The sequence below is a fragment of the Rhinopithecus roxellana genome, chromosome 2 (genome assembly GCF_007565055.1).
Source record: "Rhinopithecus roxellana isolate Shanxi Qingling chromosome 2, ASM756505v1, whole genome shotgun sequence".
Taxonomy (NCBI): Eukaryota; Metazoa; Chordata; class Mammalia; order Primates; family Cercopithecidae; genus Rhinopithecus; species Rhinopithecus roxellana.
Genome location: NC_044550.1, coordinates 86,605,875 through 86,632,273, shown reverse-complemented (window position 1 = coordinate 86,632,273; position 26,399 = coordinate 86,605,875). Strand labels below are relative to the sequence as shown.

The window sequence follows — 26,399 nt, the reverse complement described above, 5'->3', positions numbered from 1 at the left end:
GCCTCCCCCCAGGCGACTCCCTGATACAAGGGTGGAAAGGAAATATAAGTCCAATATTCATACAAAGCCTCACTAAGGGAAATAAGTCCCCCGCTGAGGCACATCCAACAAAAGAAGAGATGCATGCTGAGTCCAGTTTTCTTTTCAACAGGGTTTCAATCACCTTGTAGGAAACCACTCAGGTCCACTCCCTGTAAGGACAAGAGCATAGCCCCGTCCCTGTTTTAGAACTTGCCCCTGAGCATACTTACCTTCTTCATTAGGATACCAAACTTTTAAATTGTCGGCGGGGACTATCGCCAAGGGAGGTGAGGAAAGATGAGTTACAGCAGCGGAGTCCTGCAATTGTCTCCACTGATTCAAAAAATTTAAGGTAAACAAAACCTTTAAAATCTGATTTCTGGGGGACTCATTTCCCCCTTTTTGTTTTAGCAGTTGAGTTTTTAAGGTTAAATTTGCGCACTCAATGATGGCTTGACCTTGACTGTTGCCCGGGATACCGGTGAGATGTTGAATATTGTATTGCTGTTAAGAAAACTTGTAACTTACGAGAAACGTAGGCAGGGGCATTATCAGTTTTAAGTATTAGAGGAATGCCCATGATGGCGAAACAAGCTAAGAGATGAGTAATAACAGAATCAGCTTTTTCAGATGGCAAAGGAGTTGCCCATTGAAAATGAGAGAAAGTATCAATGGTATGATGAACATACTTTAATCGTCCAAAAGAAGGGACGTGTGTGACGTCCATTTGCCAAATCTGATTAACCTGAGTACCTCGCGGATTAACCCCAGGATGGAAAGATGGAATGCTCAAAGGAGCACAAGAAGGACAAGCTCGAATAAGAGAACAAGCTTGTTTACGAGTTAAATGAAATCGTCGTTGAAGGCCGGAACTATTAGTGTGATGTAGAGCATGTTCTTGTTCTGCAGCCTGTAGGTGGCCGATTAAAAGCGAATCAATCTGAGCATTACCATGAACTAACGGTCCAGGAAGTTGAGAATGAGAACAAAGATGAGTGATGAATAAAGGAGCTTGACGTTGGCTCAAAGTAGTAAGACAACAAAGAAAAGAGTTTTTGAAGAGAAAAAGAGATAGAGTGGCTTGAGAAATATAAGAAGTAACATACAGGGCGTATTGAGAATCACTAACAATGTTACAACTGGTGGAAGGGAAATCAAGTAAGACCATGAGAATAGCAAACAGTTCTCCCTGTTGCACCGAGGGATAAGGATAAACTGTAACTCGAGATTGATGAACACTCCAATATCCAGCTTTACCATTGCTACTAGCATCAGTAAAAATGGTAGGGCCTTGAACAGGAAATAAAGATATTGGTGAGAAAGGCAACACAGAATGCTGTCTAAAAAGTGAAAAGATTGGAGACTTAGGATATTGGGTAGAAAATTGTCTGACAAATGAGGCACAAGCAACTTGCCAAGAATCAGAAGTGGCAAGAAGATAAGTAATCTGACTATGAGTGAATTGAGAGCTAATGAAGGAAGGATCTCCTCCCCAGAGTTGTCGACAGCGATGCCGTCCTTTGATGATCAATTCAGCTAAACGATCGATATAAGTAATAGGAGGAGTCACTCCTATTAGATAACTTACGGCACTCCTTTTTAAAATGACCGGTCTTTCCACATTGGAAGCAAACTCCCTTTTTCCCCATGAATGCCTTAGATAAAGCTCCAGCAAACAACTGAGCATTGTAGGCAGCCCCTCCCACTCCTGCACAGGCTCTAATAAAATCTTCTATTTGTAAGTTTCCAGCAGCCTTTAGAGGACGCAACAACCTCTGACATTCCTGATTAGCATTCTCAAAAGCTAGTGTGGTTACCAGGATTTGGCCTGCAGCCCCACTACCCACAGTCTTTATTACAGCATCTTGGAGCCGAGCCACAAAGTCAGGATAAGGTTCATTTGCGCCCTGCAAAATCTTAACAAAAGACAAGGCAGTTTTTCCTGATGGTTCTACTTTACACCAAGCCTTTAAAAAAAGTGCTTTAACTTGTGATAATGCCACGTCCTCAAGTCCAGATTGAGCCGCTACGGTAGCAAACTGACCAGTGCCTGTTAATTGCTCCTCTGTTGGTCCTGGAGGATTTCTAGCGGCATTGCGGCGGGCCTGCTCTTTGGCATCTTCCAGCCACCACCTGCATAGCTGAAGCCACTGAGAGCGGTCCAAAACAGCCTTCCCCAAAGTCTCCCAATCAAGAGGCAAAAACAAATTCTCAGAGGAGAAAGAATCTAGAAGCCCTATGACAAAAGGAGATTGAGGGCCATAATTAGCAACAGCTGCCTTCATTTCTTTAAGAAATTTAAATTGAAGAACATTATACTGCACATTTATACCCCCTTGAGGAAATTGGTCATTAGGACCAAAAGGTTGCCTAATAATGGGGAACAATTGTAGAGGATCCTCATCCTCTTGAGAATCCAATACCTTAATTACAGCTTTAGCAGTAGAAGCAGGGAACAGCAAAAACCGTGCCTGAACGAGGCAGCATTTCCACCGGCGGTGGTGGTGGTGGAAAACTATCCTCCTCCTCCGCCTTAGGTACTGATGGGGGTGGATGAACCACGGGAAAAGTAAAAACAGGAGTGGGTGGAGGAGAAGGTTGAGGGGGAGATAACTGCAATTGTAAAATTTGTTGTAACAATTGAACAACCGGCTGAAGCTCCTTTTGAATTTCTGATTCCTTTTCATGAGACACATTATCACACAAAGGACCTTCTCCTTCAGTTACAGAATTATCTAAAGGAGGGGAAATGGCTATCGGAGACTTCAAAGACTCCTCATCCCCGCCTTCCCCCTTTTCAGAGTCTGTCTCTAAGAGCTCCAAAGCCTGAGTAATAGAGACACAAAGGGCCCACAAAGGTGCTGACATTACATCGCTGTGCTGATGCGCTTGACGAAGGGTCTTAACAACCTGTTGCCACTCTCACTTATTTAATTGTACTTCAGTTTGATATTGAAACCAAGAGCAATGTTGTTCCACATGAGCAAACAATTTCCGCAAAGTTCTCTCTTTTGCATCAACCCCAATGGAAAGTAAAAGCCCTTGTAATAATCTTAAATATTCTGAGGCCAAGGAACTGGAATTCCCCATAATGAAAGCTTAAGAAGGTTCCCCTTAACAATTCCCGGGTTTTACCCGCTCCTAGGGGGTTCCCCTTCTTGTTCCCCACTACTCACCTTGTGCACCCTGCCAGCTGCGCCACTTATTGGGGACCATGCCGGGGGTGGTGGAGAATGAACAGACACAAGAGACAAAGACAGAGAACATGGTGGCCGCGCCTAGAGCCTCCGCCTCACTTTATTTATACTCCATAAATCCCACGTAAGCAAAAATAACACAATGCAAAACAAACTTTCTGCACCCAGATATAACCTTCTGCTTAGTTCCTTGTCTCTAAGTTCTTTCTTATTTTGTCTGCCTTCTTGGCGCCTACTAGAGTTCATTAAAAGTTCAACTAGAGATACTGTCCTTGACTACTGGAGTTCATTGAAAGTGCAACTAGCTAGAGATACTGTCCTTGAGCCTTATCTATTCTTAGCATATTATTTTCAATGGCCCCTGCAAGATATGAAGGACAAGAAGGACCAATGGTGTGCTGGTGAATTGGTTCTGCAGGGGACAAAAGTCTGATTTATGGCATTTCCTGACTTCCAGGGTATAAATATTCTCACCCTGGCTGATTTCAGGCTACCAGACATTTAATCTGGGTTGCAAAATTCCTTATAATTAACAATCAACTCTTGAATGCTGGTACAAATCAGCCCTGAGGAGGAACAGACCTTGACTTATTCAAGGTCCCGAAGGGAAACATTGTGACTGCAGTGTAATGGCAGATAAAATGATAGTAATGTGAAATCAGGTGAAAGAGATAGGAATAAATTAGATAATGTATGGCCCTGTGGGTAATGGCGAATAATTGATCTATTTAAGAGTAGTAGAAAGTCATTGAATGATTTAAAGATGAATGTTGTGATCAGATTTCCATTTTTAAAAGATATGCAGGCCTCTATTCTGTAGGATGGAATAAACAGAGGACAGAGGGAAGACCAGAGAAAGTGATTTTTCAATCCAGGAAAGAGATAATGATGGATTAGACTGGGTTATTGTTCCACCTTTTCTTTCCACCTCCCCCTTGGTTTAGAGTATATTTTCTTGCTTCACTAAATTTGAGATTGACCCTGTCTTGTTTTGGCTAATGGAATATGAGAAGGCGTGATGCAGACAGTGACTTTAAATGTACCTAGTAGTTTATCATGTCTCTTACACTTTTTGATCTACCAAGAAAAGACCATGCCCCAGGTGGTGGCACCTATCTAGCCTGATCCCTCTAAGCCAGCTGACTCATAGCCTGAAGCAGAACTGCTCTGGCTTATTCAAATAACCATAAGCAAGAGAAATCTAAACTTGTAAACTGCTGAGTTTTGATTCGATTTGTTATACAGTGTTATTGTGACAATTGTAGTGTTTGATAAAGTGAAGAGAAATGGACAAATTTGAGAGGTAGATAATGAGTTTCTGGTTTGAAAAAGTAGCTGTATAGTGTCATTTACTGACATGAGAAAGATAAGAAAGAAATTTTTTTAGACAGGAAATCAAGAGTTTCATTAAATATATTATATTTGAGATACTAATTAATGCATACATAAGTCTGAAATTTCAAGGAGAGGTGTGGGCTGGAGAATAAAGTTTTGGAGTCTTTGGTATATGAGCATTATTTAAAGCCATGGATGGAACTGGATGAAATTTCCTAAAGAATAAGTGATGTTAACATAAACAAAAAGGCTTAAGACAGAGACTTAAGACACTTCATTCATTGGAGGTCTGATAGAAGAAGGAGAGTCAGTAAAAGAGATTGACAATGAGAAGCAGCATCATAGGAGGAACTCTAGGAGAAAGTGTTGGAATCTTCATAAAAGAAAATCATCATTATCACTGAGTGCTGCTGTGAAGGCTCAGCAAAAAGTTGACAAATACTTATTCATTGGGTGTGCTACCATGGAAGTCATTGTACCTTTGATGAGAGCAGTTTCCACAGAGCAACCACTGTACCAGGTAGATTGGGAGTGTAGGGACAAAAAAATGGAGTGAGAAAGAGCAAACAATATATGTAGACAACCAGTCTAAACATTTTGCTATGAAGTGTGGAGAAACTGAACAATAGGAAGAGAAGGTTTGTGTTTCATTTCAAATGCTAGCTATGATTATGACTGCATTAAGTAGTAATCTAAGTTAAAAATCTTTCATTTGGCCTTTTTCAATTATTTTACCCATCTCACTTACTATTTAGCCCAAACCTCCACAACCCTTATCAAATCTCTGCCTGCTTCCCTCAGTAAATGACCTTACCTCCTACTTCATAGAGAAAATAAATGTCTTCATGGTGAACTCACTGGAAACTTACTAATAGCCACCCGAAATCTTGTCTATGGTTTTAGAAGATGCCTCTTCAGGTATTAATTCTATCTCATTCTTTCCCTTTTCTGTCAGGAACCTATCTCATCTATTATGTATTGTTTGCCCCCTTTTATGTCTCCATACTCTCCTATAACCTATAAGCATACTAAAGTTTCTCTCGTATTAAAAATATATTGACACTATAATTTACTTTCTCAAACTTCTGTTTCTGTGGTGATCATTTCATTGCTGTCTGTTTCTTCAAACCACATACCTCTTGAAAAAGGAGTCTACATTTATTACCTCCAATAACATTATTCCTTCGACCCAAAGAAATCTTTCTTCTACTTCCATTAAATTGTCCAATGACCTCCCAATTCCAAAAGCTGAGGGCTGCATTTCATTCCTTGTTTTAAATTCATGAGATAATGAAAATAAATTTTCATAGCACTGTATTGGGAATTATGTAATTATTTGTAGTTAATTTCATTCCTAAGAATGTTGACTTCATAATCTCTGAGTTGTTTTTTTGCATTCTTAGTGCCTAGCAGACTGCCTGTCACATTGTAGGTATTCAGTAAATATGTGTTGAATGAATGATTGAATAAATGGATGGATGCATAAAAACACAATGTCTATCCTCAAGAAACCGTCAGAGATCACAGTCTAGTGAGGAATTGGCATTCTATATAACACACATGTGCTTGAAATTCCAACAGTAGAAAATTATATGACATCTACCCAGCCCACACACTAGAATGTGAAATGTCAGTAAATTGCAATCTGTCATTCTTGACTAATGAATCTGTCTATAAATTTGAAACTTTAAAATTTTTAAGTTTCATTATAATTCATATGAAATTAAATAAAATTTAAATAGTGGATCTTAAAAAGAGAGAAAGGTGAGAAAATCATTTTATAATTATTCAGTGTACAAAATATAAAATCTCTCATTGTTTGAATGAAAACCATTTTACCGACCTGAAGCACTTTCATAGTAGTAAGTCTTTGTGTAGAAGAGACCTTAAAGCTCTTCTAGCCCGACTATTTTCACAACATAAAATCCCCTCTACAATGTTCTTCTGAAATTTTCTGCTAACAAGTATCTGTGATGAGGAACACACTCCCTTTTCTGACACTGAATTTCCAATTTGTTTGAGCTTTAAATTCTAGAAAACTAGTTTCCAATAACACATTAGTCCAGCTTAACTATTTAACATAGACGATTTTGACAACCTGAAATAGAAATGCTGGTTTTTGTTTTTGTTTTTGTTTTTGTTTTTTTATTTTTTTGTGGAAGGAAGGGGAGAAATAGGCATTCTTTATGAAGGTCAGGAGAGCAGTGGGAATTAGTGGAAGCAAGTATGTATATAGTGTCTACGGTGTCCGAGAAAGTAATGGAAAGAAATTAATCCATGACACTGGCAAACATAAAAATGATACTGAAAAATCTATGTAACTGAGTAAGAGGTATTACATGTTTTATTTATTGATTCTTATAACAAATGTTTGTTGAATGTTCTGGGTACTATAAGGAAGTGCTGAGGATTCAAGGGAAATAAGTCCTAGTCCACATGATCAGAGAGTTTACAGATTAGTAAAGGGATGGTGGGCCAACCAAACAATGAGCGCTGAAAATCGTTTCAGTGTTAAGATAGATTAGAGAATATCCTTCGTGCCGAGTCTTGAAATGACTAGCAAAATGGAGAACAACTAAGTTAACAAATTTATTTATCAGGTAGATACAAGACATTGCTCCTAAGAATTAAAGAATATACATTATTTTCAGACAAATATGGGGCATTATGAAAATTGACTACACAAGGGTATATAAAGTAGGAGTCAACAAATTTCAAACAATTGGAATTATACAAAACCTGTTCTCTGATTACTGTGACATTAAATCAGAAAACAATAACACAATGATAATTTAAAATTCCATAATTGGAAATGAAAGATTATTTTTGGAAAGTATGGAGGATAGGTTAGAGTTTCATGGCTGGATTCAGGAATCCAAGTGAAGCTGTTAATGTACCAGATGAAAGATGATAAGGGTCTGAACTGAGAGAGTATGAGTGGGAAAGTATGGAAGGGATTAAATGACTCTATTAGGGGATTGAGGGGGAGTGAATAGGGGAGATGACTTTCTGGCTTATGGATGGACAGCAGTGTCATTAAGTGTGAGAGGGACATGTTGATTGAGATGGAGATAGTTGGCTATTCAAATTTGGATCTCAAGAGTGGTCTTAGCAAGATATACAGATTTGTGTACATTGAGGTAATAAATATAGCCAAGGTCATGGACCATATCATTCAAGTTAAGGGTTAGAAGGTAGCCAAGGAAAGAAAGAGCTTTGGGGAACACACAACAGCTGGAGGTGGTCAAAGCAAAATAAGCCCATGAAGGACAAAGGCACAATTGTCAGAAGAGAATGAAATTGAATGGATGATTGATTTCAGGTGAACAAACGATTGAGCTCAGGTGAATGAATGATTAATTCCAGCTGGACTCTGAGGAGCACATAGTAGCGTTAGAGACTAAAGTCTTTTGGTTAGCAGTTTTTGTTGTTGTTGTTTTTCTTTTTAGCCTGTCAGCTTATACCTAAGTTGGCAGTTTTAATGCCTTACCTTCCTTTTGCTTAACTTCATTGTAAAACCTCTAAGAATTCATAACTCTACCTCTGTTTTTTGTGCCCTGATCTCCCTGTTAGTCTCTCTTTGAATGAGTGTTCTAATAAGAAGTTATTTATAATTTATATTCCAGAACTGAAATTCTATTTTGGTGGAATTAGTTTATCAACTAGATTTTACATAAGCAATAGTTAGAAACTCAGAGATGTTATAATTGGGCCTAAAGTCACACACTAACTCTAATTTTCCATCTAAACGTTTATCTGCAGCGATGTTGGATTTTCATGTTTTAATTGCCTTTTTAGAGTTCTCTTTTAACTCTATATACTACTTTTAAAAGAGTGTATCTGCATTTATTTTGTATGTTGGATGCAGTCCTAATATGACTTAGTTAAATGGTACTATAGAGGGCTTTTAGTTTAGCACTTAAATGGATTATACCCAAAGTATTTAATAGGTTTCTTTTCTCCAAAATAGACATATCTTTTTCTTAATTATTGTATTAACACAAGCTCATTATAAAGATTTAAAAAATGCTTACATATATAGTATTGAAAGGGAAAGTCCTAACAATACTACATTTTCCCCTTCCTTCCAAAGATAGACACTGTTGATGGTCTTAGTTTGGTGTAAATATTAGACAAGAAAGGTTGGGCTCTGTTGAGTAACAAATGAACACTAGATTCTCTGTGGCTTCATGTTTCATAAAGACTTATTTATCCCCCTACATCAATCACAGTGTGATAGACAGTTTACCTTGTAGTTTTGCCATTTGGTGCACAGGCTTCCTGGGGCACTGTGGCAGGGAAAGAGTGGGCTGGAGAAATTTAAGGCCCAGGTCTGGTAGTGGCTCACACCTAATGTGCTCACATCTCATTGGTCAGAGTTTAATCACATGTCATCAAAGTAATTGTAAAGGGATATGGGAAATACAGGGAAGCACATGGATAATTTGGTGAGTACTAATTGTTTCTGCTGTAGTATGCATTCTTCCATATCTTTCCTGTGCATTTGCAAATAAATAAACCAAGATACACATATATGTGTGTTTTATACATATATGTGTATTTTACAAATATGAATTCCTCATTAGTGAAAATTTATTTTCATAATGTTGCTTTCAAAATAATATTATCCTGAAATAATACCTTCACTTGTGAACTTCATCACATCCTTCCTAGGTATGCAGTGAACCTGTTCCCTGGTCATGTATTCAATTCCAAGTGTGTTCAAATGTAAGCATCTGTAATCTCTTGATCTATATTGGCTTCTTTCCTATCGACTTGAAAACCTCCTGCCTTGAAAAATAAAACAACAACAAACATTTCACTAAATCCTAATGCTTTCTTTAGCTTCTATGATTTTCTTTCATCGCAAGGTTAATTTCTTTACCATTGCTGTAAAATTCACTCTTTATATCTCCAGATTGCACGTCCCATCACCTTTGCCCCATCCTTTTTCTCCTTCACTTTTCTGCAGTGATTTTCACTGTTATACTGTCCATTGAGGGTAGCAGTAATGCTTTATTAACCATTATATTCTACACTGCTCCCCTCCCAGGAGTCAGCATAGCAATTTTTACTAAGTAAATATTCTATAAATAAGTACAATAAACAAACAGGCATATTGAGCATCAGAGTGATTAAGAATTCAGGTTCCAGGGGCTATCTGCCTGGGTTTGAATATCATCTCTACCTTTTGCTAATGGTCTAATCTTGGGGAAAATAATCACACCTCTACTTCCATTTCCTCATCTGTAAAATGGAGATAGTAATAGTACTTAATCTATGGGATGGCTCTAAGAATAGAACATGATAATCCATATATAGCAATTAGCACACTTGGCATATGGCACATATTTTAATGTTTCTATTTTTAAGACTCAAAAATTCTCCTTCACCTTAATATGATATCAGTTAACATATAACGTGTCTTTATATAAAGTGTGTCCTCTGAGCTTTATCATTACTTTCTGAAGTAAACAAGGCAGAAATTACCCACTTTTACTGATGAATCCCCTGAAGACCCACAAGTTCCAGGGGGCAGTGTAGAGCACAGTGAAAAAGAATGGAGTCCTGGCTCTGTACCTTCCAAGTTAAAGGATCTTGGGAAAATTGCTTCTCTGAATAAATGGACTAATCACAGTACTTTACAAAAACAAAAACAAAAACAGAATAAAACTGTTGAAACTTACATGAGATAATTCACAAGGAATGCTAACCAATACTTCTGGTACCTTATAAATACAGCCTTTGCTCAGTATACTTCGGAAACTGGTTCCAGGACCTCCCCTACCTCCATCATTTGAAGATCCGAGAACGCTCAAGTCCCTGATAAGATATGTAGTATGAATTTGCACATAACCTATGCACATCTTCCCATATATTTTATTTTTTAAAATTTATTTACTTTTTCTATAGGTTATTGGGGTACTGGTGGTATTTGGTTACATGTTAAGTTCTTTAGTGGTGATTTGTGAGATTTTGGTGCACCCATCACCCGAGCAGTATACACTGCACCCTATTTGTAGTCTTTTATCCTTCACCCCCCTCCCAACTTTCCCCGCAAGTCCCCAAAGTCCATTGTATCATTCTTATGCCTTTGCATCCTCATGTCTGAGCTCCCACATATCAGTGAGAACATCTGATGTTTGGTTTTCCATTCCTGAGTTACTTCACTTAGAATAATAGTCTCCAATCTCATCCAGGTTGCTGCAAATGCCGTTAATTCATTTCTTTTTATGGCTGAGTAGTATTCCATTATATATTTATATACCACAGTTTCTTTATCCACTTGTTGATTGATGTGCATTGGGTTGGCTCCATGATTTTGCAATTGCAAATTGTGCTGCTATAAACATGCATATACAAGTATCTTTTTCGTATGATGACTTATTTTCCTTTGGGTAGATACCTAGTAGTGGGATTGCTGGATCAAACAGTAGTTCTACTTTTAGTTCTTGAAGGGATCCCCACACTGTTTTCCATACTGGCTGTACTAGTTTACATTCCCACCAGCAGTGTAGAAGTGTTCCCTGATCACTGCATCCACGCCAGCATCGACTGTTTTTAATTTTTTGATTATGACTATTCTTGCAGAAGTTAAGGTGGTATCACATTGTGGCTTTGATTTGCATTTCCCTGATCATTAGTGATGTTGAGCATTTTTTCATATGTTTGTTGGGCATTTGTATATCTGCTTTTGATAACTGTCTATTCAGGTCCTTAGCCCACTTTTTGATGGGATTTTGTGTTTTTTTCTTATTGATTTGTTTGAGTTTGTTGCAGATTCTGGATATTAGTCCTTTGTCAGATGCATAGATTGTGAATATTTTCTCCCACTCTATGGATTGTCTGTTTACTCTGCTGTTTCTTTTGCTGTGCAAAAGTTATTTAGTTAATTAAATCCCAAATATTTATCTTTTCTTAATTTTTGTTTTTATACTTTAAGTTCTGGGGTAAATGTGCAGAATGTGCAGGTTTGTTACACAGGTATACATGTGCCATGGTTGTTTGCTGCACCCGTCAACCTGTCATCTATATTAGGCATTTCTCCTGATGTTATCCCACCCCCCACAGGCCCCGCTGTGTGGTGTTCCACTCCCTGTGTCCATGTGTTCTTACTGTTCAACTCCCACTTATGAGTGAGAACATGCAGTGTTTGGTTTTCTGTTCCTGTGCTAATTTGCTGCAGATGATGGTTTCCAGCTTCATCCATGTCCCTACAAAGGACATGAACTCATTCCTTTTTCTGGCTACATAGTATTCCATGGTATATATGTACCACATTTTCTTTATCCAGTCTGTCATTGATGGGCATTTGGGTTGGTTTCAAGTCTTTGCTATTGTGAACAGTGCCACAATAAACATATGTGTGCATGTGTCCTTTGTTTTTATTGCATTTGCTTTTGGGTTCTTGGTCATGAAATCCTTGCCTAAGCCAATGTCTAGAAGGGTTTTTCCAATGGTGTCTTCTAGAATTTTTATAGTTTCAGGTCTTAGATTTAAGCCCTTAATCCATCTTGAGTTGATTTTTGTATAAGGTGAAAGATGAGGATCTGGTTTTATTCTCCTACATGTGTCTAGCCAATTATCCCAGCACCATTTGTTGAAAAGGGTATCCTTTCCCCACTTTGTTTTTGTTTACTTTGTTGAAGATCAGTTGGCTTTAAATATTAGGATTTATTTCTGGGTTCTCTCTTCTGTTCCACTGGTTTATGTGCCATTTTTATACCAGTATCATGCTGTTTTGTTAACTATGGCCTTATAGTATAGTTTGAAATCAAGTAGTCTGATGCCTCTAGATTTGTTCTTTTTGCTTAGTCTTGCTTTGGTTATGTGGGCTCTTTTTGGTTCCCTATGAAGTTTAGAATTGTTTTTTAAGAAATTCTGTGAAAGATGATGGTGGTATTTTGATGGGGATTGTGTTGAATTTGTAGATTGCTTTTGGCATTATGGTCATTTTCACAATACTGATTCTACCCATCCATGAGCATGGCATGTGTTTCCATTTTTGTGTCATCTGTGATTTCTTTCAGCGGTGTTTTGTAGTTTTCCTTGTAAAGTTCTTTTGCCTCCTTGGTTAGGTATATTCCTAAGTATTTTATTTTTTGTTTGCAGCTATTGTAAAAGGGTTGAGTTTTTTATTTGATTTTCTGCTTGGGCGCTGTTGGTGTATGGAAGAGCTACTGGTTTGTGTGCATTAATCTTGTATCCGGAAACTTTGCTGATTTTTTTAATCAGTTCTAGGAACTTTCTGGAGGAGTCTTTAGATTTTTCAAGGTAAATGATCATATCTTCAGCAAACAGTGACAGTTTGACTTCCTCTTTAGAGATTTGGATGCCCTTTTTTTCTTTCTCTTGTTTGATTGCTCTGGCTAGTGCTTCCAGTATTATGTTGAAGAGAAATGGTAAGAGTGGGCATTCTTGTCTTGTTCTAGTTCTCAGAGGGAATGCTTTCAACTTTTCCCCATTCAATATTATGCTGGCTGTGGGTTTGTCATAGATGGCCTTTATTACATTGAGATATGTCCCTTGTATGCAGATTTTGCTGGGAGTTTTAATCATAAAGAGGTGCTGGATTTTGTCAAATGCTTTTTCTGCTTCTATTGAGATGATCATGTGATTTTTGTTTTTAATTCTGTTTATGTGGTGTATCACATTTATTGACTTGCATATGTTAAACCATCCCTGCATCCCTGGTATGAAACCCACTTGATCATGGTGGATTATCTTTTATATATGTTGTTGGATTCAGTTAGCTAGTATTTTGTTAAGGATTTTAGCATCTATGTTCATCAGGGATATTCCACACTGTTCTTGTGGAATAGTGTCAAAATGATTGGCATCAATTTCTTCTTAAACAATCTCTAGATTACTTATAATACTGAATGGTATGTAAACTCAATGCAAATAGCTTTCATACTATATTGTTTTTAACTTTATATTATTTTTGTTGTAATGTATTTTTAAATTTTTTTTTTTTTCTTAATATTGTCAGTCTGTGGTTGGTTGAATCTGCAGATGCACAACCCGAGAATATCGAAGGCCGACTACAGTTAATCAATATTAGTATTCTGTTTTCCATTTCTACAAAAATTTTATGTTCTCTGAATGTACATTTTGAATATATGTTACATAATTCAGTCTAGTATGCTCTTCTTTTTGTTGACATTGAGATCCAACTAGCCTATAATTTTCTAAAGCAGAGGGTTTTCTCTCATGTGTTCTGGGTATCTTTTATTAATAATATATCTCAGCTAGTAGGTAGAAGGTGCTCAATAGTTACCTGATAATATTTTTGTTATAATATTTCAAACTGTATATTTGTCCCATTATCTGTGCACAATAGAAAGTAATGGGTATTTTAAAAATACTTATGTAAATTTCTCTTTACACTTGAAGAATTAGGTTTTTTAAAAAGTAGAACCTTTGCCTTTTTGGACTTTAGTCTTACTCTATCAAATAATGAGATTTTTGGAGCACTTTGTGTTCCTATTTATAGGAACTAATGATTTGCCAAATTATTTTAAAATAGCAGCCCCTTCTGTAAGAACTAAGCTTTGTGATGATAATGATTATAATAATACTGATATGTACAAATGAGGCTGTTTGTATTCATTGGTATATGCTATGCTGTTGCAGCCATTTCTCTGAGAGTAGTTTCCTTTCTGATATATGTAGTTCATTTGCACTATAATTTTCAGTCCTAAAGTTTAGTAATTGCAAAGCATTTGAGTAGCATGGAGTGAAGAAAACTACTCAACTGTGTTTTTTAGTATCTCTGTGTTAGTAACATTTTAAATGATTATAGCTCTTGTTATTAAAAATCTGTCATTTGCAACTGAATTCAAAAAATGCCTTTACAACTTGAAAACTAATAGTATGCAATTAAAACTTTAACAAAATTTCAGGACAAGTTAAATTGGATAAAATCATGACTATTATTGAACCAGTGAGTAAAAAAATGGAGACAGCAAAGCAACAGCACTTTGAGGAGTCCAGGTAATGTATAATTAGTTAAACTATAGAAAATATATATTTTCTTCTACTTCGCCAATATTCCCTGACCAATTGTCATGGTCTCTCAAGTTTTATCTATTAACGCCCCATACATGAAGCTAATTTATTGTTCTGCTTGAGTTCCTCAAAGCATATCAATTATCAAAATTTTTGTTTTCAGTTCAATTAACTTTTGAACTGGAGGATGTCTGAGTAGTTAAGTAAACCATCTGGGTTTTATAGTGCATAAGCTTGAATCCAATTTGTGGCTTTCCTGAGAAAAAAATGCCATATTTTATGATAATATTACATAAGTTTAGAATTTTAATAACTCATCTGCAGCAATTATGGAGCAGAGTAAGTTATAATTTTCCTTTCTAAATCTAATAATTAAAGTTTAGTCTTTTTCTAACAGAAGGTGAGGCTGGTTCTACAGAACATAGTTTGAACATAGGAATTCTAAGCATTGCCTCTGCTTTCCAAAACTGTCTGGAGATGGGTCAGTTCCTTTTCTAAATTGCATGAAATAGCATCAACGTCTTCAAGATAACTTTAAAATTACATACACAATAGTTGTCCCTGAAGCTACATAGAGAACCTCTAAGCTCTTCAGCACATATTTTGTAAGAACATTTATACTTACAGACAGTAAATACTTCTCTGCTAAATGTAGTTTTCAGTAGCTTGTTTCACAATAATTCATTGATATTATAACATGGTCAGAAATTTGGGGTGATTGGCACAGCTATAAGTTAGTTGAGGAAATGCTGGCAAGGCTATGAAGAACTTTGTGGGTCTTCCAACATTTAAGTTGTGAACTATGTGTTTAACACTAGAAGATCCATGCTCAGGGTAACCACTTTCTTGGCTTAAGTGTACTACAGTACTCAAATTTGAAAGAGTGAAATATATACACAGCCTTAATACTAAAGGTTTGGTTATACCTATGATAAGGGAAGATATTAATTTCAAAGGAAAAGAAATTATTATATTGGAAACTTACAAGTTTTTATAAATTTCTTTTCTGCCTTTGAATTACCCATTTTAACTTAAGATCCAAATTAGTCTAGCAAATTGGTAGCTCCTAAAAGAGTAATTAATATAGCAATTTAGCCAAATTGGTTAGAATTTCAAGTCAGCTTTTACTAACTGAAAAGGTTAACTGATTTGAAAATCATTTTCAGTATCTTTAGATGAGGCTGGTAAGCCATGGCAGAATAGTCATGTTTTAGGGACAAGCGAAGCACTTATTAATAAATCTGATCAGGTATAATATCTTTCAGTATAACGTCTTTCTCAAGAGAGTTGACTATTTCCCAAACAATTGTTTCTTCTGCAACTGGTAGAAGATAAAGGTCCCTTGACACCCTAACTTCCCATTTTTAATGAAAACATGTCCTGCTTAACGAGGAGGATCAACATCCTTTGAAATTAAGAGCAAGTGCATGTACTTCCAATGACAGCCCAGGGCATGTAAAGCCTGAACTTCAATACACCTGGGCTGTCTTGTCTTTATTTATAGCTAGTTGATGGTGGTAACTTGTTTCCTACTTTAACAGTTAGCTTCATTTCATTAATGTTAGAAGTGTGATGGGAATGCCAGGGAAAAGACAAATAAGTGTTTTGGGATGTGGTGACTAAGGATTTTTGGAAATCTGAGCTTAACTAGACAAATAGAATGTCACTAGACCAAAGTTTTTTTTGAAATCTAGTTCACCACATAATGAAGATAAGGAAACAGCAATAAGAATATAAGCAGAAGAAAATATAATATAATCAGTTGGGAAATTAGGTATGAGACTGTTAACAATGCAAGGACAGACTCTAGGACTAATTAGTATGAATGACCCAGCTCTTCATGAAACTCCCAAAAGGTTTTTGTTCAAGTTAAATAGACCCCTGTGAGAAAAGTTGTATATAAACAACTTATAATTATCCTGAAGATGCCTTGAAAAATACTGATTGCTAAGATGACTATAATATTTTTGGGATGACCATTGAAATATTGGCCCAACAAAAGAAATTTTCTTGAGCAAAACATGAATATGATCAAATCTTTTAAATATATGATTTCTTCCCTCTTCTAAACTTGTCTATTTTTGAACTGTGGTGGGAAAACACAATTGAATACTTTTACAATTTCAATATAAATTTAAGAAAGTAAAGTTCTTCAATGTGCCTTTGAATTCTAAATTCAAATATTGTCCTACTTTAAAATATCCTTTATGATGATGATAAATATGGGTTCATCCCAAATTTTAATTTCCCATCAATAAAATTCATTTATGAATCACTTATTTACTAGTGCTAATTTTTAGTTGATATTATTTGGTGCATTTGAAAGTATGACAACTGCATTTCAGTAAATGCATTCTGTAATTCAGGCAAGTGAGCCTGGCCTTCTTCACCTAGTTTTGTGATCAGTGAGTTTCCTGTGTTACATGACAATTCATGTTTAGGTTATTCTGATCAATTTAATAACATAATGAGGGTATTATACAATAATGATAGAATCCCTTATGGCATTTCACATTTGTGTGAAGCAACTGCCATTTCATCTTAATGTCTGTGAAATATTTTGCTTCAGTGGTTGAATGGTCTCCTTCCATTAGAATCTTCCATTAGTGGGGAATAATTGAAAATACATAATTAGTCCTAACTTGGAAATTAAATAACACTTATCCATGGACCAGATATTAGAAAGCAAAGGAAATTTTGCCTGATCAATGGAATTTGACCCCATTCTTGGTGATATATAAAAACGTTCTAGAATTTCAAATGGAATCTTATAAAACTGACTGCATACTCACGTCTCTCTAATTTCTCTTGATACAACTCAAGGCATACCTCAGTCCTTTGGCCAACTCCATGGGCATGACCACATGAGTGACAGTTAAATTAATAGATCCTATCCTTAGTTATTTCTTTACTATCTATTGAGTGCCTACTATGTGCCAAATGTAAATCTCTGAAGAGTCTCCTCCTTCATAGACCACGCTTCTTTCTGGGCAAATGTTTTAAAATTCTAGAAATTTATATAAAATGTATATAACTTTTGAACCAACATTTTAATTTCTACTAGTAACACAAGAAAATAATTGGACAGTTGCACAAATATGAATGTTCAAAGATTTTCATCCTTGTTTATAAACAACACAAAAGCAAAACCAACAAATATATCCCATAGAAGAAGACTGGTAAATAAGCGATCAGTATGTTAAAATCTATACAATGAATTTCTATGTAATGGGCCAAAATAACATGGAATTCTATGTAATGGGTCAAAATAACAGTGTGCACCTTTGTATATTTTTAAAGAAAGATCTCCATGATATATTAGGTGCAAAATAATAGTTTAAAATTTTGTGTGCATTTATGTACATTTAAACATAGAAAAGGCATGAGATATATTCCACATGCTAATCATGTCAAATGAAATCAGTATAAAATAGTAATATGGTTCCTGAAGTCCCACTGCCTGAATTTCAATCCTGACCCCACCCATTTCTAGCTGGAATAATCTGAACTGTATACTACGTAACCCCTAAATGTCTTAGTTTCTTAATGTATACAATGAGTATCATAATAGTAAGTACCTACATGCTTGTTTTGAAGAATAAATCAGATAAAACATACAAAAAGGATTAGAATAGTGCCTTAAATGCTGGCCTACAGGAAGCATTGAAGGGTTTGCAATTATTACTAAAATATCAGGGTAATAAGATTAGGGGAGATTTTTATTTTCTTTCTTTTTGCTTATTCACATTTTCCAAAGTTTCCATGTGGTACTTGACTTTATTCAGCTGTTGGGATTGAAGCTCTCCAAATCATGTTAGGAAAACGTGCTACTTAAAAATCTCTTGTAAAACACTGAAGAAATAGATAGATATGATGCTTGTTCATTTTCCCGATTTTTGCTAGTTTGGGCTCATTTGGAAAGCAAATGTTCCTATTTGTTATTCGTCTCAGAACCAGCAAAATTTGGTAGTATTTTGTCTTTGTTTAATAATATTTACTCTGCAAGGCACTGAGGGAACAACAGGTGTAGTCCTGTTGACCAGAGACACGTGGTTTTCTATGATTAGCATTTAGTTCTATAACTTTAGTGTTGAAGATTTGTATTACAAAATAGAGACTATTAAATCACTTAAAGATCGAACTTAATGTTTTGGAAACAGAATGTTGGAATTACTCTATCCCTTTCCTGTCCATCTTTACTTACAACCCGGGACCTCTACCTTGGAACTTCTGAAAGAACCTGGTGAGTCTTGTACATAAATATTGGTAGCAGCACATTGATTTTCATTATTTTGCATTCATTTAAATGCAGAAACAAAGAACTAGTATTGAACAGTTATTTCCTTTATTTTCATTTCAAATACTGCATCAAAGATAAACAGATTTTGGAAGAAACTATTAATAACTAGTTTTCCATGCCTTTATCTGAAATTGAGAGATTGGATTTTTAAATATATCAATATTGGCCGGGCGCGGTGGCTCACGCCTGTATTCCCAGCACTTTGGGAGGCCGAGGCAGGCGCATCACAAGGTCAGGAGACCGACACCATCCTGGCTAACACGCTGAAACCCCGTCTCTACTAAAAATACAAAATAGTAGCCAGGCGTGGTGTTGGGTGAGTAGCTGTAGTCCCAGCTACTCAAGAGGCTGAGGCAGGAGAATGGCGTGAACCTGGGAGGCGAAGCTTGCAGTGAGCCGAGATCATGCCACTGCACTCCAGCCTGGGCGACAGAGCGACTCCGCTTCGTAAATAAATAAATAAATAAAATATGAATATTGCAGGTTGTAGTAAATTATAAAGATAAATTCTTATAATCTTAAAAGTTTATTTACAGTTGACTTATTGTTGTTTTTAAAAAGTACAGTTCTTTAAAAGAGAATATGGATGATTCTTTAAAGTCCCTTAAGTGTGACTGAGAAACTCTCTGGAACTTGAACTGCTTAAAGACCTAGGGGGCTATTGATTAAAAGCAACTATTTTTTAGTTTTCCCTCTTTTTGACTTGTTCCTCATAAGCTTCAGCCTTCATTAAGGGAAAACTCTTTTTGTAAAGTGGGACTTTTACTGATTTCAGAAGAAATTTTTAAAAATTTGCTGAATAAACTCCTCCTTGGGTTCTCAAGGTACTTTTGCATAAGATGCCCTTTATAATTTTACCACTTTTATTTGCTTGGATTATTATAGAAGAAAATCAAGCATTAACTGGAAGCTCACTTCCTCACAAATTCTATGAACCACGTTTTCATTATTCCAATCAATATTCACCAAAACTAAAATTTGTGAATATGCTGTCAAAATGTTGAAGATATGCAATAGATGTGTTTTACAGTTTTGATTGTTACATTAGTTCAGAGCTTAAATTCTTTTAAGGCTTTATTAGATAATTTGAGGTTCCAGAGCAATACAATAATGTATGGGTCTCAGTTGATTCTAAAATTGAATATACATGTGTGGAAGTAAATGTAGGCAAATATTTATACATGGCTAGGGTCTAATGGTTATAATAAATAAGATTCTTGAAATCTGATCTCCCTGAAAGCTGTGTTCTATAGCTGTTTACCATAAGTTAAAGTTCTACTAATTCTGTGACATTTAGAATTTGTTCACGATGATCGAAGGGTTGATGAAAGCCTCAGTCTTCAAGTATCGTTCACCTCACATAATCGGTTGCGTCATCATCTTGCAGAGGAGCTTTTTAGCTCTTTGAAGGACTTGGCAATTCTCATAGCTTTAGTTTGGATGTTGAAATTCATTTAAGTCTTATTTTTCTGTATTTATTGAGCTTGTATACAGGGTCTAGACCATAGTTTAATGCTAAACAAAAGTAGAAAACTTTCCTAAAATATTTGAGAGAATCCTGGTTATTAGCTACAAATTGTTATGAAATTGTGAATGGAAAAGGCTGGCAGAATTGGTAGTCACCCATATGGTAAGTCTGGAAATTTTCTAAAGGTTCTACCCATGCAAAAATGTTCTGCTGAATTGTGAAGTGTTTATTAATTGAACCATAAGTTCATAGAAGCTAAAAGACTCCTCATACTTATTCCAGTGCATGACACATACATAGTAGGTGCTAATAGCCATATGATAAATGAATGAACAAATGTAAATTAAAAAAGAAAAACCACCCAAGTGAAGTATACTTCAATATTATCTGTGTGCCTGTCTCTGCATAGTAGGCTAAAACTCAATAACTGCTAAAGAAAAAAAGAAATTGAGAAAATAAAATACTAGATACTATTTTTTTATAATTCTTTTAAACAACTGATTATATGTGGACTGCAGAGATACCATCAAAATAAATAAAATTTTATGCAGTTCAGTTTATATGCTTTAAAAACAAATTGTTGAAGAGATTATTAGTTTTATGATATTGTAAGTATCTCAATACTCATATAACTTCATGGAGAGTTGGAAGGTTAAATACGTAGAAAAAGTAAAAAGTCTTACAATAAAAATCATTCTTTCCAAATGCTATAGAGTAGGTGATCTTTTTTCCTTTAAAATGAAATATATCTTTAATCAAATAAGAATAGGGATTTTCACTGATTTGTCATTTATGAAGTTTTTATTTTATTTTCAGCTATACCACTCTTTTATAATTACATATTTTTAAAGTAAGGCTAGAAATATCTGAAAGATTGTGGTCAGCAACTTATTTAGTGTAAGCTATTAGTAAAATGTGAAAAATGTTCATTTTTTTGGAATCATTTAAGAGTGGTCAACACTTTGTGTCTTTGGTGAAAAATAATGAATACTTTTTATGGTTGTTAATTTTTTAGTTCATGTTAAGGCTATAGTCTAAAAAGTCTGCACAAAATGCTTATTCTCCACATCATTATTATAACTCTATGTAATAATTTATACCTTCAATGAATATCTGACATAGTCACTGAGGTCTATTTGACAAGATAATATGTAAATAGTAAAAAAGTAGATATTGCAGTTTTCCCTGGGGTACATGGTGATCTACTGGACTCAAATTATCATCCAATTCTTTTTTTTTTTTTTTTTTTTTTTTACAGTTCATGAATAATACATGCACATGGTTTGGGGATATGCATGATTATTTAATGCATTCATGTAATTTGTAAAGATCAAATCAGTGTTCTTGGGACATCCATTGCCATAAATATTTATCTTCTCTTTATGATAGAACCACTTCCATTCTTCTCTTCTAGCTATTTTGAAACATGTGAGAGATTATTGTAAACTGTAGTTATCCTGCTGATCTATTTAACACTAGGTCTTATTTCTTCTGGCAACCCATATATTTATATCTGTTAATCAACTTCTTTTCATCTTTTCTTTTCTCTGCCCTTCTTGGCCTCTGATAACCACAAATCTACTGTTTGTCTTTGAGATCCACCTTTTTTTTTTTGCTTTCACATATGAATGAGAACACACAATATTTATCTTTCTGTGCTTAGCTTATTTCACTTAACGACCTCTAGTTCCCTCCATGTTGTCACAGATGACAGGATTTCATTCCTTTTTATGGCAGAGTAATATTCCATTGTGCATAATATATGTCACATTTTCTTTACTCATCTGTTGATAGGCACATATGTTGATTTCATATTTTGTTGTGGATAGTGCTACAATAAACATGGGAATGCAGATGTCTTTTTGATATGTTCATTTCCTTTTTAAAAAATATATACCCAGTAGTGCAATTGCTGGATCATATGGTTGTTCTAGTTTTAGCAATTGTAAGGAAACTTCATACTGTTCTGAGTAATGACTGTACTAATTTCCATGCCCATCAACAGTGTATAAGGTTTCTCTTTCTTCATATCATCAGCATCTCTTATTGCCTGTCTTTTTGATAGAAGCTATTTTTAACTGGGGTAATATGATATTTCATTGGAGTTTTGATTCACATGTCTCCATTGAGCATTTTTCATATGCCTGTTGGTCATTTGTATGTCTTTTTTTGAAACATTATCAATCTCTTAACAGGTCAATCTAACTATTGTTGTTGCTAGATTTGTCTTTTGGACCTCATACCAGATTGATTTATGAGTGGATTGCATATAACAATTATGTTATTATAGTATTCTGGGTTTGTCCTTGTACATAATTTTACCAGTGGGTTTTGTAACTTCCATTTTTTAAAAACATGTTGGTGTCTTTTTCTTTTAGATTGAAGAACTTCCTTTAACATTTATTGTAAGATGGGTATTATGGTAGTGAATTATCTCCACTTTGGCTTGTCTGGGAAAGACTTTATCTGTCTTTTATATTTGAAGGGTAGTTTTGTTGGATATAGTATTCTTAGCTGGCAATAGTTTTTCTGTTTCAGTACTTTGAAAATGTAATTCTGTTCTCTCCTGACATGTATGATTTCCATTGAGAAGTCTGTTGCCAGATTAATTGGAGCTTTTTTATATGTTATTTACTTCTTTTCTCTTGTTGCTTTTAGGATTCTTTCTTTATCCTTGACCTTTGAGAGTCTGATTATCATATGGCTCGGAGTAATTTTATTTGAATCAAATTTGTTTGGTGTTTTCTGACCTTCCTGTACCTGGATATTTATCTTTAATCAAGTTTTAGAAAGTTTTTTGTTATTTCTTTGAATAAACTTTCTACCCTTTGCTCTTGTTGACCTCCCTCTTAAACACCAATAATTCTTAGATTTGGTTTTTTGAGGTAATTTTCTATGTCTTTTAAGTGATCTTTCTTGCTTTTCATTCCTTTTTCTTCTCCATATATTTTCAAATAGTCTATATTTGAGTTCACTGATTCTTTGCTCTTCTTGATCCTTTCTGTTGAGAGCTTCTAATGAATTTTTCAGTTCAGCAAATATATTTTTCAGTTTCAAGATTTCTGTTTAATTTTTAAAAATTATTTCAATCTCTTTGTTAAATTTCTCTAATAAGTTTCTGGATTGTTTTCTTGTGTTATCCGGGAGATCATGAAGTTTCTTTAAAACTACTGTTTTTGGTTATTTGTTGAAGAGCTCACCAATTGTTATTTCATTAGGGTCAGTTGCTAGATCTTTGCTTTGTCTGCTTGGGGAAATCATGGTTCCCTGTTTGTGGTTGTTACTTGTGGATGTATGTCTATGTCTTCTCATTGTAAGATTAATTTGGTCTTATTTATTATTATTTTATTTATTTTTGTCTTCTCTGTCTTGCTTCTTGTTTTTTATTGGATATATTTGTTATAGGTTCTTTACTGCCAGGCAACTGCCTCCTTTTCAGTTCTAGATAGCACTTAAGTCCAGATTTGTCTCAGCTCTAGCAAGTGTTTGGAGTGCTGCCCTTCCCAAGTGCAGGAAGTCCCAATGGGGATATCTCAGCAGTGGGATAGGCTGGCAAAGGTTTGTGCCCATGGGACTTGTGAAACATACCTCCTAGAGTGTGGTGCTGCTGAAAAGTCACTTTTTTTTTTTTTTTTTTTTAGGCGGAGTCTCGCTCTGTCGCCCAGACTGGAGTGCAGTGGCGCAATCTCGGCTCACTGCAAGCTCTGCCTCCCGGGTTCACGCCATTCTCCTGCCTCAGCCTCCCGAGTAGCTGGGACTACAGGCGCCCGCCACCTCGCCCGGCTAGTTTTTTGTATTTTTAGTAGAGACGGGGTTTCACCATGTTAGCCAGGATGGTCTCGATCTCCTGACCTCGTGATCCGCCCGTCTCGGCCTCCCAAAGTGCTGGGATTACAGGCTTGAGCCACCGCGTCCGGCCGAAAAGTCACTCTTATTTGGCCTTTGGCCAAGTTATAGAGCAGTTTCCCGAGCTGGAGATGGTAGTCCTGCATCTCTACTTTGTCTCTACCTGTCCTCAGGGATATTTCTTCTTTCAGGCACTAATAATGCTTCCTATGGGCCAGAGGAGGGACAGATCTCCGGTCAGAGAGCCCAAGATGGTGAGTAAGCTGTTTGTTCACTTTGATCTCACTTTTCCAGTCAAAACAGTGATTTTGGGGAGTATTTTTTGCACACTTGGTGCCAGGCAGAATGTGGGGTGAGGCATTATGGATGTGCCAATTCTCTTACTGCCTACATGAAGTTTTTTCACTTCTTTGTGACCCCAGTAACTGACTTGTATTCATAACTTTTGTATTTGAATTTTGGTATATTTCTCGTAATAATCTTGGCACTGTATATTTGCTTATGGTTTTCTAGGAGGTTATGCTAGCTTGCTTCTATGCTGCCATTTTGGAACTGGAGGTCCTCAATTCTTCTTTAGAATAAATAATTATTCTTATTAAAGGAAAAAGAAAAGGAAATTAGAACATAAGATATAAGGCAAGTTATGATTTCTATCCATTTGATTAAAAAAATCATCTATCTATTTCATTTTGAAGCCTTGCCTTTTAAAGCAGTATGGTATAGCAATTAATAGTGAAAGCACTGGAGTTACTCTAATGAGGTTAAAATTCTGGCTTTACCAGTTTCTAGCTTCAAATCTTATCCAAGTTACTTAATTGCACTGTGACTCAATTTCTTCATTGGATAATGGGGGGATAATACCAATTCCAATCTCAAAGTGTTTACATGATGCTTGTCAAGTGCATAATGTACTTCCTGGTGCTTAATAAAATTGAGCTACCATAATTAGTCACAACTTCCTACATTCCTATCCTACATTGGATAATACCAATCCAATCTCAAAGTGTTTACATGATGCTTGTCAAGTGCATAATGTACTTCCTGGTGCTTAATAAAATTGAGCTACCATAATTAGTCACAACTTCCTACATTTGAGCATAACATACTCAAAAACATGGTGTTTGATTACTTAGCTTTGATCCTGTCCTAAAGGACATATTACTATAATCACAAGACACACCCCATCACAACATTGGCGGACTTTCGCTATCACATTGTGAACTCAGGAAATGGAAGTGAGGTTTATGGTTTTGTGTAAATACAATAACTATAGCCCTTTCTGGACTCTGTTATTTTTGCTATTGTCAATGTTATCCTGCTAGAGACCTTGACTCTGCCTTTTGCTCTTCTATTTTGATACATTTGGTAGGCCACTCTTAAATTGATACTCCTCAAGTGTTCACTTTACTGATCATTTTAAAGCTTTTGTAAGGAAATAGACCCATGGCAGAAACTCTTGTGTTAAGAGAAATACTTTAAGAGACTTTTTCAAAAGAAAAAAAGCTAATAGTGCTCTACATAATAACCAACTCTCTGTGTGGCCTGGTGCAAATCTCTTCAAACCTCTGGGCTTAGTTTCATCATCTATAATCCTCAAGGAAAGAATGAAACAGCCCTCAAAGAAAGAGATAAAAAGTTAGAAAATTTCCTCTTTCTGGATGGCTGCTTCTCAGATATTAAAAACAAATCTACATAGTCATTGGCAGGAGAGAAGAGGGATCCCCTAAAGTCAGCTCCTGGCAAGATTCTTTATTTCTCTCTACTTGCCAAGTTGACAGCCTTCAGACTCTTAAGATGGATCTCATTATGTATTTAAGCTCTGTCTACCTCAGTCTCCACAAGACACCTAGGACTTCCAGGCTACCTGCGATCACTAAAACCCAACTCTATGTAATTTTGTATATCTTCTTTTCTGATGTCACCCCTCAACCATCCCACTCCTGAAATTCATCCATTGTGCTCCCTGAACTCATAGCAAAAACTCTGAATCCTTAATCTCATCTGAGTGTTTCCTTCCCCTTCCTCACTTAACTGAAATCTGTGCCCTGAAGACATTTCTTCCCCTGCCACCCTTTCAAGTGGTGCTGGGTTTTTTTCCTCCCATGCCTCATACCTCTGGGACTGGTGGTGGGGTGGTTTCCTCCTTGCTCCTCATTGCTGTTTCTAAACCATTCTCCCTTCCTCTTCCCTAGCATGCTCAGCTTTGAATCTCATGTCATCA

The 26,399-nt window shown here is 35.9% G+C and overlaps 1 protein-coding gene across 1 annotated transcript in view; it reads left to right on the top strand.

Moving 5' to 3' along the window:
* IQCM (IQ motif containing M) overlaps positions 1–26,399 on the top strand; it is a 412,916-nt gene that overhangs the window by 48,040 nt on the left and 338,477 nt on the right. Inside the window, 2 exon segments of the mRNA XM_030921391.1 lie at positions 14,459–14,554; positions 18,700–18,807. Coding sequence (XP_030777251.1) covers positions 14,459–14,554; positions 18,700–18,807 — 204 coding nt within the window.